Raw genomic sequence first — 12,630 nt, 5'->3', positions numbered from 1 at the left:
TTTTTTTTTTTTTTTTTTTTTTCTAATGGGTAGAGATGTTCCCTGGCCTGGTGCTCGGCTGTCGTTAGGGGCTCACATCTCGAAAGGGGGCCCAATAGAGATTTCAATAGTTGCCTCTGGGCGCCTCTTGTCCAACCAGCGACGTCCTTGTTGAAGGGCATCCGCCGCGGCTGTGGGAGGCAAGTGCTGCCGCCGGGTACCTGTACCGGTATTAACAGGTGCAAGCGCGCTCCCGGCCTGGTGCTTGGCCGCTATGGGACCTCAACGCTTGAGAAGGGGTGTTTCCAATTTCAGCATATCTGGCTTAATTATTCGGAGCGTTACAAATAATTATTGAACCGTCGTTTATTCAGTATTCCCATGCGCGATATGAGTTTCGCACTGCGTCCTTGGTTAACTAAACAAGGCGCCTTGTTTATGTTTGGTGAAAGTAAGGGGCAGATAATGGGTGATGTGTAGGGAAAGTTGAAAGTGGGTGGTTTAATTGTGGTTTTTGTAATAAATTTCCTACCCAAGTGCTGCAGAGCAGTACGAGAGTTTCTTACGAGTGACGCACAATTTAGCCATCTGACCTGGCGTGACTACAAGTTCCACCAACGTAAAATTAATCGAGCATGCGTGAAACGCAATGCAAATTTGTCTGTGAACTTGTATGCATTTGGATGAAATACATCCTTTGTAAGAACATCCCTATCCGAATATCTTGAATACATGTATTAATGGCCATTTTGCGCCATGTTCATAAATGTCTCGAAGGAAATTTAAGGTTACACAACGATTATATCTCGCGAAAATAAGCGGCACGTTATGGGTTACGTATAGACAAAAGTCAAAGTGCTTTCGTTGATTTAAGCCAGGCGCCATAAACTGCATATTGAAGCGCTGCACAATTTTACGAGTGGGGCAAGATTTACCATGCCGCCCTGGCATAACTGCAATGCAACAAAATCAAACTTGGCAAGAAAAGGGCGGACCGCTACGGTAAATCTGTGTGCGAAGTTATATGGGTGTGGATAAAGTACAGCTTTTGCAAAGCATTTCCAAATCAAGTGTTTGAAATTACCCCGAGGCTGTTATCAGCTACATTTCCCACTTTCGCATTATACGTGGTTCGCCGGTGTCCTCGGTAAACTAAAGTGAGGCGCCCCGTTTATGTTTGGTTAAAGCAAGGGCAAAGCAATGGGCGATCTATAGGCAAAGTTTAATGTGGGTGGGCCAGTTGGCTTTTTTTTTTTCAGTACACTACGTGTAGGAGCATCCCGGAGTGTTGTGGGTGTGTTTTAGAAGCACGCGGAGTTTACTCTGTTTTCCTGGAAGAACTACGAATTCCGGCGAGGATATAATTTAGAAAAAAAAAAGAGAATAGAGGAGGAAGGGTAGGCTATCGCAAAAACGTGTGCCAAGTTAAATGCATGTGGATGGAATGGAGCGTTTGCGAAAAACTTTTTGGCAAGTGCTCGACAGCGTTACACGGTCATTTTACGTCCCTAGTAACGCTTACGCAAAGTTTATATTTCGCCAAAAGAGGGGCATGGTAGGGGTTGCGTGTAGGAAAAATTTAATGTGTTTGCGTTAATTACGGTCTCTGCAATAAATTACCTATTCAAGCGCTCGGGAGCGCGTATGAAATGAATTTCAAGAGTGGCGCGAAATTTCGCACGGAGTTTCGAACGATCAAGCCACATGACTGCGTTTTGAAGTATGTGATACAATTACACGAAAATGAAGTTCGTACAAACAACAGCTTCGCCGCATATTGGGGTTGTCATTCTGCAAGGCTGTACAAGTTTTGTATCATTTTTCTTATTTGATATTTTTGAACACATGTTAACTGCATAATGAAATTTGGCTGTGTATCCTGCTTTGGAAGTGTTTTATTGCAGTGTACGCAGTGCATAATTGCAGTGTTTCCCTTTATTTTATTTTGCTTTTACATTTTGAATGTTATATCCTTATTTACATGTTAAGTCTGGGTTGATTCTGCTTCCTTCACCGTACGCAATATCTTCTGACAGAGAGGCCCTTTAGGGTATAATGAAAAATAAAATAAAAGGTGGTGTCATAGGAATGGTGAATTATATACCGGTTAGCTTGCTGTTGGTATTGGACAAAATGTTGACCACGGCAACTGAAAAAACAAAGAGAAAAATTAAGAACAAATCTGGGCTACAACACTTCAGTAACCTGAGCAACAGAAAGGCTTTGGAAATGGACCATACTCATGTCAATAATCAGGTGTTTGAGTGGCCTGCAGAATTTAACCAACCTCTCTATATGGCCTTCATATACTATAAAAATGCCTACGATACAGCAGATATGCCAGCGGTCACGTAGTCCTTGTGTAGTCGAGGAGCAGATAAGCATTATTTAGTAGGTGTCTACAATGATACCAGAGGCTTCAGGAATTATTCACAAGTGTACCAATGCCGATTAAAAAGGACGTTAAGCAAGCAAATACCACCTCTCGAATGCTGTTCGCTGCACGCTTGCAAAATGTGCTCGAAATGTTAGATTGAGAAGAATTAGGCGTGTTTAACAGGAAATTTCTCACCGCCCATGTGTTTGCAGATGACGCTGTCCTGCCCAGCGGCGCCGAAGACGACTTACAGCAAGTATTGCGGATGTGATGTAGCGAAGCCTAACGGTAAGTTTGATCGATTTGAGAAAGTGCTAGTTAGCGTCAGATATCACAGTGTACATACATATCAAAAGCCTTTTTATGATGTTGCGGACGTTGCAATGCATGGATCAGCTCTCCAAAGGTTGCATAGTGAAGGTGCAGATGCAAATTCAGCGACGATTACCATACTGCCTAATACGAAATTTCAGCGCAGCTCTATATACGTGTTTTCATTTCGCGATATATTGGCTGGCGCGGGCAATCTGTCTCGTGCGGCACTTTGCGAACGGAGCGAAGTGTGGCGCGACTGCCTCGCTGATCGGGGAGATCGCGAGAGGCAGCGCGCGGGTGACGCGTGGGTGCGATTCGCAGCAGCCGCCGCAGACAGAGCTCCCAGACGACGCGCGCTACTCTGGCGCCATCTCGTAGCCATCACCGTCGCAGTGCGCAGCTTGCGCGGCACTACTCTTTTCTTCTCACGCTTTCTGCATACTCTCCTCCTCTGCCTCATGCTTCCGCTGCATCCTTCTCCGCTTTCCTGATAGCGCTATCTTCGCTCTCGCAGATTTTTAAGTGCGAAGCACTTTAGGAGTCCGGGCTGTCGGCGTCCGTCGCGTGTGATGTGTCGTGATCACGCTCTAAAGCAAGTGCTCAAAACAGGGTCAGAACAAGTGCAGAATTCATCGCAGCCGGTTTAAAATAAAGTGATTCAGAATAACTTAAAAGACAGGAATAATCAAGCATTAGGCGCAATAATTAGCAGAAACTCGTTGAAATCAGTTCCGAAACGCCAGACTGGTACCAGCGCATCGCAAGAGAGGGCGCCACCACCCCACAAGCGCTCGATTGCTCCTCCTTCCAGCGCTAATCCAACACCGGCGCATCACTGCTTCACACTTCTCCAGGTTTCACGTTAGTGGAAGCTGCATTAGCGCTGGATTTCAACTACACAAGCGCAGGACTTGAGCAGACCTCCAACTCCATTATTAAGCGCTGGATTTGGGCAGGACTTGAGCTGGATTGGAACTGTATTTGAGCTACACATTCTGCAACTGCACGCGGTTGCCACAAATCGTCCGTACCGCAGCGGAACCCAACGGTTGTGCGCTGCAATCGTTTCGTGCGAGCTCCGCGCAGAGCGCCGTTTCACTTCTCTCTCGTCCGTCTGCTGAGGACTTCGAGCCTAACACATTTTTTTTCATCCTCGGCTGCGCTCCGCGTTCGCTCTTTCATCCGCTGCCCTCTTTCGCTCGGTTACGCCGACGCCGACACTCGACGCAGGAACGGGCGCATAAGAGCTGCGCTTAAAAAAAAAAAAAACACCGACGCCACGTAGCTGGACAGAACCAAGGCAATGTTGCTTGTAGTCGCCTGGAGATACTCAGAATATATCTTGCGTTCAGCCTAATTACGTAATTAGTCTTCATTAACTATTCAACTTCTCAAATATTATAATTAGACGAAAAGTCCCAGTGAGGAAATTGTAGAGCAACATGAAGAGCTCCTGATACAGCTTTCTGTTGCTCAATACGTGCTACGTAAAAGTGTTTTTCCGAGCGCGAAAGAAGCCCGCGAATACACGCAAAATTGCCGCGCGACTGGCCACTCGAGGTACTTTAATCCTAATGGAATGCGAAGGGATTCACCCAGTGAGACCCGTAGGTAACGCACACCTTCCAGAAGCGCCTGGATTTAAAGTGGACGGAAACATCAATCGTTCATCAGTCGATATAAGCAATACACGTTTTAAAGTATTGGTGGAAAAAAAGCAGAGAAGAGATTTTTACGACCGGATCTGTTTCAGGCATAGGTAGCGATACAAGGTAGATAGAAAAGTTTCGAAGGAAACAAAAAAGATTAAGCAGATGTATACAAAAATTAAAAGTGATAGAATGAAATCACGTATAAAAAGAATGAAAACATGTATAGCATACCTGATTAAATCAAGTAGGCTAGAAGAATATTTGTCTCTGCTGCGTTTTGAAGGGGATGCCAATAAATCATCGTCAGACGGCTTTTTTTCGGGTGGCACTACATGCAGTAGATGGCTGTTATGACGCAGAGTCTCCTGTTTCCTCGGCGTTTTCCGTCGTGTCAGTCTTTTTAGAACAACTCAGATGCACCTTCAAAACAGAACTGATAATGAATACACCTTTAAAACGTCAAACACATTGCTTTGGACGTGAGTTTATTAAGTTACTCGGGAAAGGTAATCTTGTCGCACGCGAGCTGCCAGAGGCTTACTTTATTTGTCCGAATGATGGTATGTGCATCAGTGACACTTAATTCTGTTTCAACGCATTTGGTGGTCTTCACTGTGCACATGCCTGACAATCTTGAGGAAGGTTTCTGTTTGACTTGTTGGATTCAATTACTTGATAATGGTTATTTAGTGATTTAGTAATGGTTATTTAACAATTATTTATTAGGTAACAGGCTATGTAGCGCGAATAATGATCAGCAAAACCAAACGTGACGAGAGACCGAGAGCGCTTATTCAGCCACGTGTTTCTGAAATTCCCGAGGACGTCTGCTTGATCAATGAAGTAGACCGGGGAGGAGTGCTTTACCCATCTAATGAACTGCAGGCATCTATCGCAAACATGGCAAGGCTGCATTTCCCTGTAAATGCAGAGAACAAGGAAAGAGAAGGCAAACGGCAACCAAAGCGCTATTTTAAGCTTCGTCGCGTTACGTGGTGGCGCCTGCACACATGTTTTCTTCTGATTGTGATCTTGAACGGCTTGTTACGTGACGTTCATGATAGAGTCGAACCCGGATATCTCAAACCCACATATAACGAATTAATGTATATAACGAACAGCAGCAAAATCCCCTCGAAAATGTTTGCATGAAATTTTTACTTTATATATCGAATTACCCATATATCGAACGTTTCTGCGATCCCCTTCAGATTCCATATATCCGGGTTTGACCGCATGCGAAAATAAACATGCAGTCTTTCAACTCCCTAGACACTGTTTGTATGTGTGTGCCTCGATATGGTAGCAACTCGGGCTACCTTCAGTCACCGACCAGCGAACTTTCATGTGATAGCCGGAAAGTGAACGGCTGCGTACTGAAAAAGAAAAGAACAAACTGAAAAAGCATAAAGTATTTTAAAACAGTTAAAGAAGGCGCCAGCATTTTGTTAGAGGGAGCATTTATTCATGAGCTCATTAAATGCCGCCCTACGTCTCTGATCGGAGCGCCTGGCACCCCGACGGCAACTGTTCTGGTCATTTTAATCTAGCAGAGTTCAATTCGCATCAGGTAGTTAAGCCCTGCTCCTTATCTTCAGAGGTAACTAAGACCACTGAGACCATAAGCCGAACGGTTACGTCGTATGTGCATACGACATCGGCCATGGCGCCAACGCGCCGGCCTATTCTCGATGCGCACGCCGAACTCGCCGCGCGAGTAGAGTGATCCAAGTTAACAACAGCAGCGCCACCGCTGCTGGCACGATCCGCTGCTACGCTCCGCGGCCGCCAATGCTTCCACCTCCCCTTCTAGCCACCATGCTCTGGTGCTGACTCGGTGCAATAGGTGCACTGGTGCACCTTAACTCAAGACACGCCGGCACAATCTCGGAGGCTATCGATTCGTTGCTGAGACAACACTGGGACGCTGCAAGGCTGGTGCCCGCAGCTGCGAACACTATCTGGTCGCGTTAAGCGGCGATCGTCACCACCCTGAATGTTCTTACATCGCGGAGTGGAGCACCGTGTGCCTGACACGAATCTTGGCGCCATCGCCGAACAATAAGAACTCGGTAATTGCTGCAAGATTTTGCTCTCGACGCGGACTTCATGTTGCGCGAACGTGATATACTGCGCCGAGAGGCCACGTGACCGACTGTGCCGACGATTGCCGGCTTATCGCAAATATGCCGTAGTGCACATGCGTAGTGGCAAGAGGCAAATGTTATGAGATAACTGGAATGGTTTGAGGATCCCGGCTCAAATCGGAGAGTAATTTTGCATATGAACTGCGATTGCGTTCGGCGCAGTCGCTGTCGGTCACTGCCCAAAGCGGCAACTTAGGGCCGTTGGAGGCGTCTACGCAAACAACATCGGAGCCAAGCGAGCCGCGATGCAGCTGTAATACTCGAGCAGCTCGACCGCGGCGTAAGCCGTAGATTGCAGAGCCAGACCTGTTGGAGTCATAGTAGCTCTACACTTTGCATAAGAACATCTGCGTCGGAAACTTTACAGCTTTACTATGACAAAGTAAGTATTTTGTTGTGATATTATGCGGCGGGTAGCCCAGTTTTCGGAGTTATCTTGTAAGGCTGGTGGAACGCATATTATTTTTCTTTGTAGGCGACGGATGCCACTTGTTTTACACATTGTTGTAATTGGCGCTGAGTGCTGAGCCTCTGTCGTTTTATGTATAGGTTTGACTCTGGCCAGCAAATAAACCACTTAAAGTTTAACGTCTGTGATAATACGGATCGCCCACGATTCACACAACCGATAAAGGGTGCAAGTTATGGTCGGACTTCGTTCTCTAAATAACTGTCCTCATGTTGTGTCTTATTTTGTCTGCTGCGCTTAAGCTAGCAAGCCAATGGCCACATTTCTACGAACGCTAATTTTGTCACATACTGCCTGTCCTTCTGGTCATGCTCTGATATTCGAAAGATGTTTATTCCAGTGCCATGATCACCGTTACGCATGTGGCGTGTTAAGATATAGCCACCGTTCTCTGACGCAGAGTGTCCCCCTTGCAAGGCGGCGATGGTAAGAAACCACGCCCCCTGTGGGCGAGGCTGTCAACTAGGGCGGCCGAATCCCGGCTGCCCGGTTGGATCCCTGAGCGAGACCGTTACGAGGCCGGCTCTTCCTCAGGCCCAACGCCCAAGCAGAGCTCCGTCAAAAGGTTCGGTTCCGGCTCTGAAATATATAAAAAAATTATCTTGTTTGTTAAGGCTCGTCGTCGTAGCACTGCCAAAGAGAGGAACTTTACTGGCAGAGAGGTCTGTCTGAATGAAGTAAGTGCCTCTGGCCGTCTACTGTACAATGAAGAAGTTTCTGTTTCGGTGCTGCTCGTACGTGCGCGCTTCACAGTATGCGCATTTTCGCGGGCAGTAGTCGAGGCTACCTCAGCGAAGTGAACTGCTCTTATGAAGCTGTGTGCTCACACCATGCTGGCTAGTTTCAATATCCAAATGGGCAGGCTAGTTTCAGTCGAGGACCGGAGACCGCTCCTAGGAGCTGTTTCCGGAAACCTTCCTCCGATAGATGAACGGCATTAAGCAAAAGATTACGAGCTCTGTTCACGAAGGACGCAAGCCTGCTGTAGTGTCGTACGTCCACAAGCTTTCCCACAACCGTAAAGTCTCAAATAGATGCAGCGTGCCCAGTCCAGCCAACTTGCGTGGCAACGAGCGAAAGTAGGTGATGCCAGAGGCACGCCAGACCTTTCGTGAAATGGGCGCCTGGCGTCGTATATGAACTAGCGCTGTCACGTTGGAAGGGCTATGTAAGTCAAACTGGACTCTGTGTCAGTGACCGAGCACGGGAGCAACGAACTAAGATTACCTGCCAATGTGATACACTGCTTTGTAAGAGCAAGATAATGGGCAGCAGTAGTGACCCGTTGACGCTAGGGTTGTGGGAGGCCCTTCACATCACGAACTGCCTCAGCGACACTTTTAGTCACACGAGCACCGGGTGACACTCTTGTTTCTTGCGCAGCAACTTCCGGTTAGGGACCGACTTCCGGTTTGTCACAGGGGTGGGACGAAATTAATAAATCATAAAATAATAAAAAACCGGTAGATACCGATGGTGCTACTTCTGGTCGATGATATATAGATATGGCATCAAAGCACAGGTTTAGTACAGTAAATGTACTAAATGTTGTTGACGAGGTTCGTCGTACGCGTAAGGCCGCTGTGGCACGCGGCCCTCACTTCGTCGTACAGAAATAATTGCTGCTTGTCTGATATTTTTTTTTTCGGCGCAGGCCGTCCACCAAGCAACACGGCGACCGTAATGAGCCTGAACCGCCGGGGACTCTGCTGCCATCAAGGGGCGTCGACATCCGGCGGCCCGGTGGGATATCGGAGCGGGATTGGCAGGAGGCCGGTCCTTCCTCGGGTGCCAGGCCGAGTCCCGTGAAGAGGTTGGGTCCCTGCTCCAGACCCGCCAAGACGGCGCGAATGCACCGCAGGACGGCAGCAGTGACCGCCACCGTTTCCGGGATGCCTCGCCGCCGTCGCTCGCAGGAGGACGTGTCCCGGCAGAGCCAAGCGCTAGCCAACCTGCGCCTCAGTGACCTTGAAAGCGACGACGATCAGGACGCCGATGACGCCGGAGGACGCAGTGGCGCTCCTATGGAGGTCGACCCTGCGCAATCGTTCTCTAGAGCGTTCGACGAGATAATGAGGACAGCTTTGGCGTCCGTACACACGACAGCATCGTCCTTCGTCGCCGTGAGCGATCCTGGCCAGCAGTCGGGAGACGACTCTTCTTCTTCGTAGAGACTTCTTCGAACGGCTTCCTGCTTCGAAACACTAGGACACGTGATTCGTATGAGACAAAAGGAGCTTATTACCACCTTAAATTTATGGCGAAGTGGACACTGTAAGTTTTATACGATTTTTAACCTTGGGCTGCGATGGGTTACTAAGCCGCGGCTTGTGTTCGATTACCTTTTTTTTTCTTTTAGTATATTTTACGCTTTTGAATTTTGAGACTGCGTGCCTTGTTGTGCGTACAAACACGTGACTTCCTAACTATTCTTGCCGGCCTTCATTCCTTGCACACTTGCGTCAATTCTGCTCGCATCTGCTCTGATACGATGCTTTCTGCTGTTATACGATGCGTCTTCTTTCCCCGGCGTGGGGCTTGGTATTGGCAGTACGATTGCGGAAGATTATCGGTGACTCTTGCTCTTTTACAGCAATTATTGAAATCATGGAGGGGGAGCGAGACACAAAACTCGTGTACAGAAGAAAAGAAAACGCAGATTTTCTTTGTTCTTGAGCAGATGGTAAGGCGCATGTGGACAAACAAAAGTCAAGAATGCAAAGCCGGAGTAGATTGTCGAGTTGTTAGTTTCTCTGTTTAGCAGCTTATGGTTACTGCGTTTAACTTTCCTGTACCGCGCCCATTGGGCATGGTTAGCCCTCTATCGATGGTTTGAAACGCCGCTGTCAAGAACTGCCGCGCCTCTCACGGTCATACTGCGCTATCGGACGTGAAGGAGAACTATATTTTAGTTTTCTAAGGAGTTGCTTTTTTTTTTCCGCGAGGCGGTGATTTTTAAATGCGCTCCGAAGTTCCGTGATCGTCAAAGAACGAAAAAAAAAATGTTTGAAACTCCGCTTTCGAGACCTTCCGCGCCGCTCACGGACACGCTGCGCCATCGGACGTGAAAGAGGAGAAACTATATTTTTGTTTTATAAGTAGTTCGCTTTTTTCCCCGCCAAGCGGTGATTTTTAAACGCGCTCCGAAGTTTCGCGATCGTCAAAGCAGAACGCAAAAATGTCCGGCTCCGGAAACGGTGCGCGCGCGCTTCGGTAGACCGCAGACATCGCAATTCCGCTGCCTCTGCGGCTGATCTTATCGATAAATCGAATAGCAGCGAGTCAGTGGACGCTGACTTTTCGTCGGACTTTGAGTCTGAAAGCGACGACGGCGCAAACCAGCCCGGAACATCGGCGGCCGCAGCCCGGCATGCCCAACTTTAGTGCTTGCAGGTAAATTTTTGTAGCGAAATATCTGTTCAATGAACTTTTTTTATTTTTTCGGAGCTAGTGCATAATAGACGGCAATATATCTTGTATATCTCATAATTTTCGTAACATTTTTTCTTAGTAGATACAAGCGTGTCTTTACAAACATTGTTCAATTTTATCGCACAATCTTGATATTAACAATTTATATCTTTTTATGACATACATCTCGTTAATAAAACTTGTATGCGTAAAAAGTGAATTAATTTTGCTTTATGTTTATGTATTACATTAAATATTGAATGCAGTAGTTCCTTTAGAAAAAAACATACATACAAAAACACCTATTTTCCCCATGGTAGGGAAAGAGTTAAAGCCGCGCTACGTTCCCCGGCAAGACGAACTTATGTGGGCGATTGAGCTGCAGCAACGCCAACTGCACAAGTTGTCATCATTCTGCTTCTAAAGACAGGTTCATCTCTGCACAACCCGTTTCGTACAAGTGCTCGCGTTAGAAGAGGTTGCGCACAGTCACTGTGTGAACCGTACTGCGCTTGCGCTCAAGATACAGCGGATAACGGTTAGCTACCCCGCCCACTCCCTTGCGGAGCCAACTAAGCGTAACGTAACTGTGCGTGCGTTTGTTCTTCCAGCTTTGCAGACAGCCTGATGGTGCCTCACTCTTATCTTTCAAACGTGGTAATCAAAAAGTCGCAGTTTCGCCCGAAAGGCGAAACATCGATTGCGATAGCAAATTAGTAGACAGCTTCACGAAGTAAGGATAGCAGTTTTAGCGGCCGTATAAACTTGTAAAAATTCGCTTGCTAAATTAACTAGTACGGTGAGTGCGCACAGGCAAACATGAGTACATTACAATCGATGACCGCGGACACTCGCCGTCAAAACGCTGGCGTGAGGAAGCGCGGCTGCAGTAGGAGCGAGAGAAGTGACCTTCGTGTCTGTCCATCGCTTCAACGCAAACTGAGCGGTGAGAACACAGCACACGAGCCGTTGGCCCACCTCCACGGTGCCCCCAATGCAGGTCGCTTTCACGATAGACCGGTGCGGCCGCACCATACGCAGTTCCTGCCGCAGTACAATGCCTGCCCCCCCCCCCCCCCCCCTGGAGTGCCCATATAATTGCTATCGCAATAAAATGAGACACCAGCAGAATTGTCTGCATTGCTAGAGCTCGAGATATGTGAGCGAGGCAGAACGTAAGCGACACTGAGCTGAAACAGCCTATTGCGCTCGTTTTTAAATGCCAACATACCCGTATTTAAAGCCGAAAAAAAGTGAGGGATCGTGCTAGTGCGTTAACTTTATTGTGTGCAAGATACATAAAATTGTCACCGCTGAGCATCTGGGAGGAGGAGGAGGAAACGACTTTATTTTGTTAATTTGGCTTAGTGAGGGGTGGCTACTGGGCTGTGCAAGTTTCACGAAGTATGTGCGTGTGTCACTCGGTGGAATATTAATGAAAAGCTTCTGCTCGCGCTTCTCAACTCTTGTACTGAACAAAACGTTTCACGTCAAGGGAAATGGAACAAATCGTTCATTTATTTCTGGCCATGAAGAGTAAGTTATCTAGGAAAGAAAGAAACGTTTTTCACGCATAACTTAATTTCTGCAATAATTATCTAATTAGTAATTGCTTTGCTAAACTATCCACCACTGAAACTTACTCCAGAATATCGGCAACGCTGCTATGGGGTTTCCATTAATTTTCCCGCGCTTAAATCAGCATTTAGAGACGTCAAACTCACGGTAGCATAATTTATACATCGGGCAGTACAGGGTTAAATCCAATGTGTGTGTACGAAATGCCTCCTGCGCAGTACCCATTTCGTCGACATTTGACATTTGTTCGCAACTTCCTTGAAATCGTATCTGCTGTAGTAACACCAATCTGTTCACGGTAAGAACTGAATATAATTATGCAGAAAACTAGTAATGCCCTAATAAAGTATTCGGAAACTGAATTGCGATAAACCATTTGATTTGTCAGCGTATCTGACTTGTATAAAACATTGTAGCAACATTGTTTTGATATTCTTTAGACTTCTGTTACTAGAACCTACAAATAGACCCAAATTGAAGTCATTCTAATGGTTTTTATGCTTCCTATCAACTCCCTGGCAACATTCTAGTGACAGTTGCCCACCAAAAATAATTTGAAACTTGTTTATGGCATTTCTGTCAACTTCCTACCAACTGTGTAGAAGCACTTTTCATTAGATCTCATAGTAACATTCTTTAAATAGAAGACGTTCGCACATTTTCTGTAAACGTCCTGTTAGCAATTTACTAGCATTTTGTTCG

General features: G+C 46.8%; 1 protein-coding gene across 2 annotated transcripts; it reads left to right on the top strand.

The window, feature by feature from the left end:
- Positions 1 to 6,303: 6,303 nt before the first annotated feature.
- LOC125941450 (uncharacterized) lies at positions 6,304 to 11,156 on the top strand. 2 transcript variants are annotated; one of them, XR_007464298.1, is made up of 4 exons: positions 6,304 to 6,852; positions 7,340 to 7,504; positions 8,594 to 9,717; positions 10,677 to 11,156. XR_007464298.1 is itself a non-coding variant. In XM_049658673.1 (3 exons), exons 1-3 carry the CDS (start codon positions 6,845 to 6,847, stop codon positions 9,108 to 9,110), a joined length of 690 nt encoding a protein of 229 aa, XP_049514630.1. In that variant the 5' UTR covers positions 6,304 to 6,844; the 3' UTR covers positions 9,111 to 9,855. The 2 variants fall into 2 exon arrangements, 1 of the variants encoding a protein (XP_049514630.1); XM_049658673.1 differs by lacking the exon at positions 10,677 to 11,156 and having other exon boundaries at positions 8,594 to 9,855.
- The last annotated feature ends 1,474 nt before the right edge of the window (positions 11,157 to 12,630 follow it).

Source organism: Dermacentor silvarum, chromosome 11 (assembly GCF_013339745.2).
Source record: "Dermacentor silvarum isolate Dsil-2018 chromosome 11, BIME_Dsil_1.4, whole genome shotgun sequence".
Lineage (NCBI taxonomy): Eukaryota > Metazoa > Arthropoda > Arachnida > Ixodida > Ixodidae > Dermacentor > Dermacentor silvarum.
Note: the sequence above shows the minus strand (reverse complement) of the source record. Positions and strands in the feature narration are given on the sequence as shown.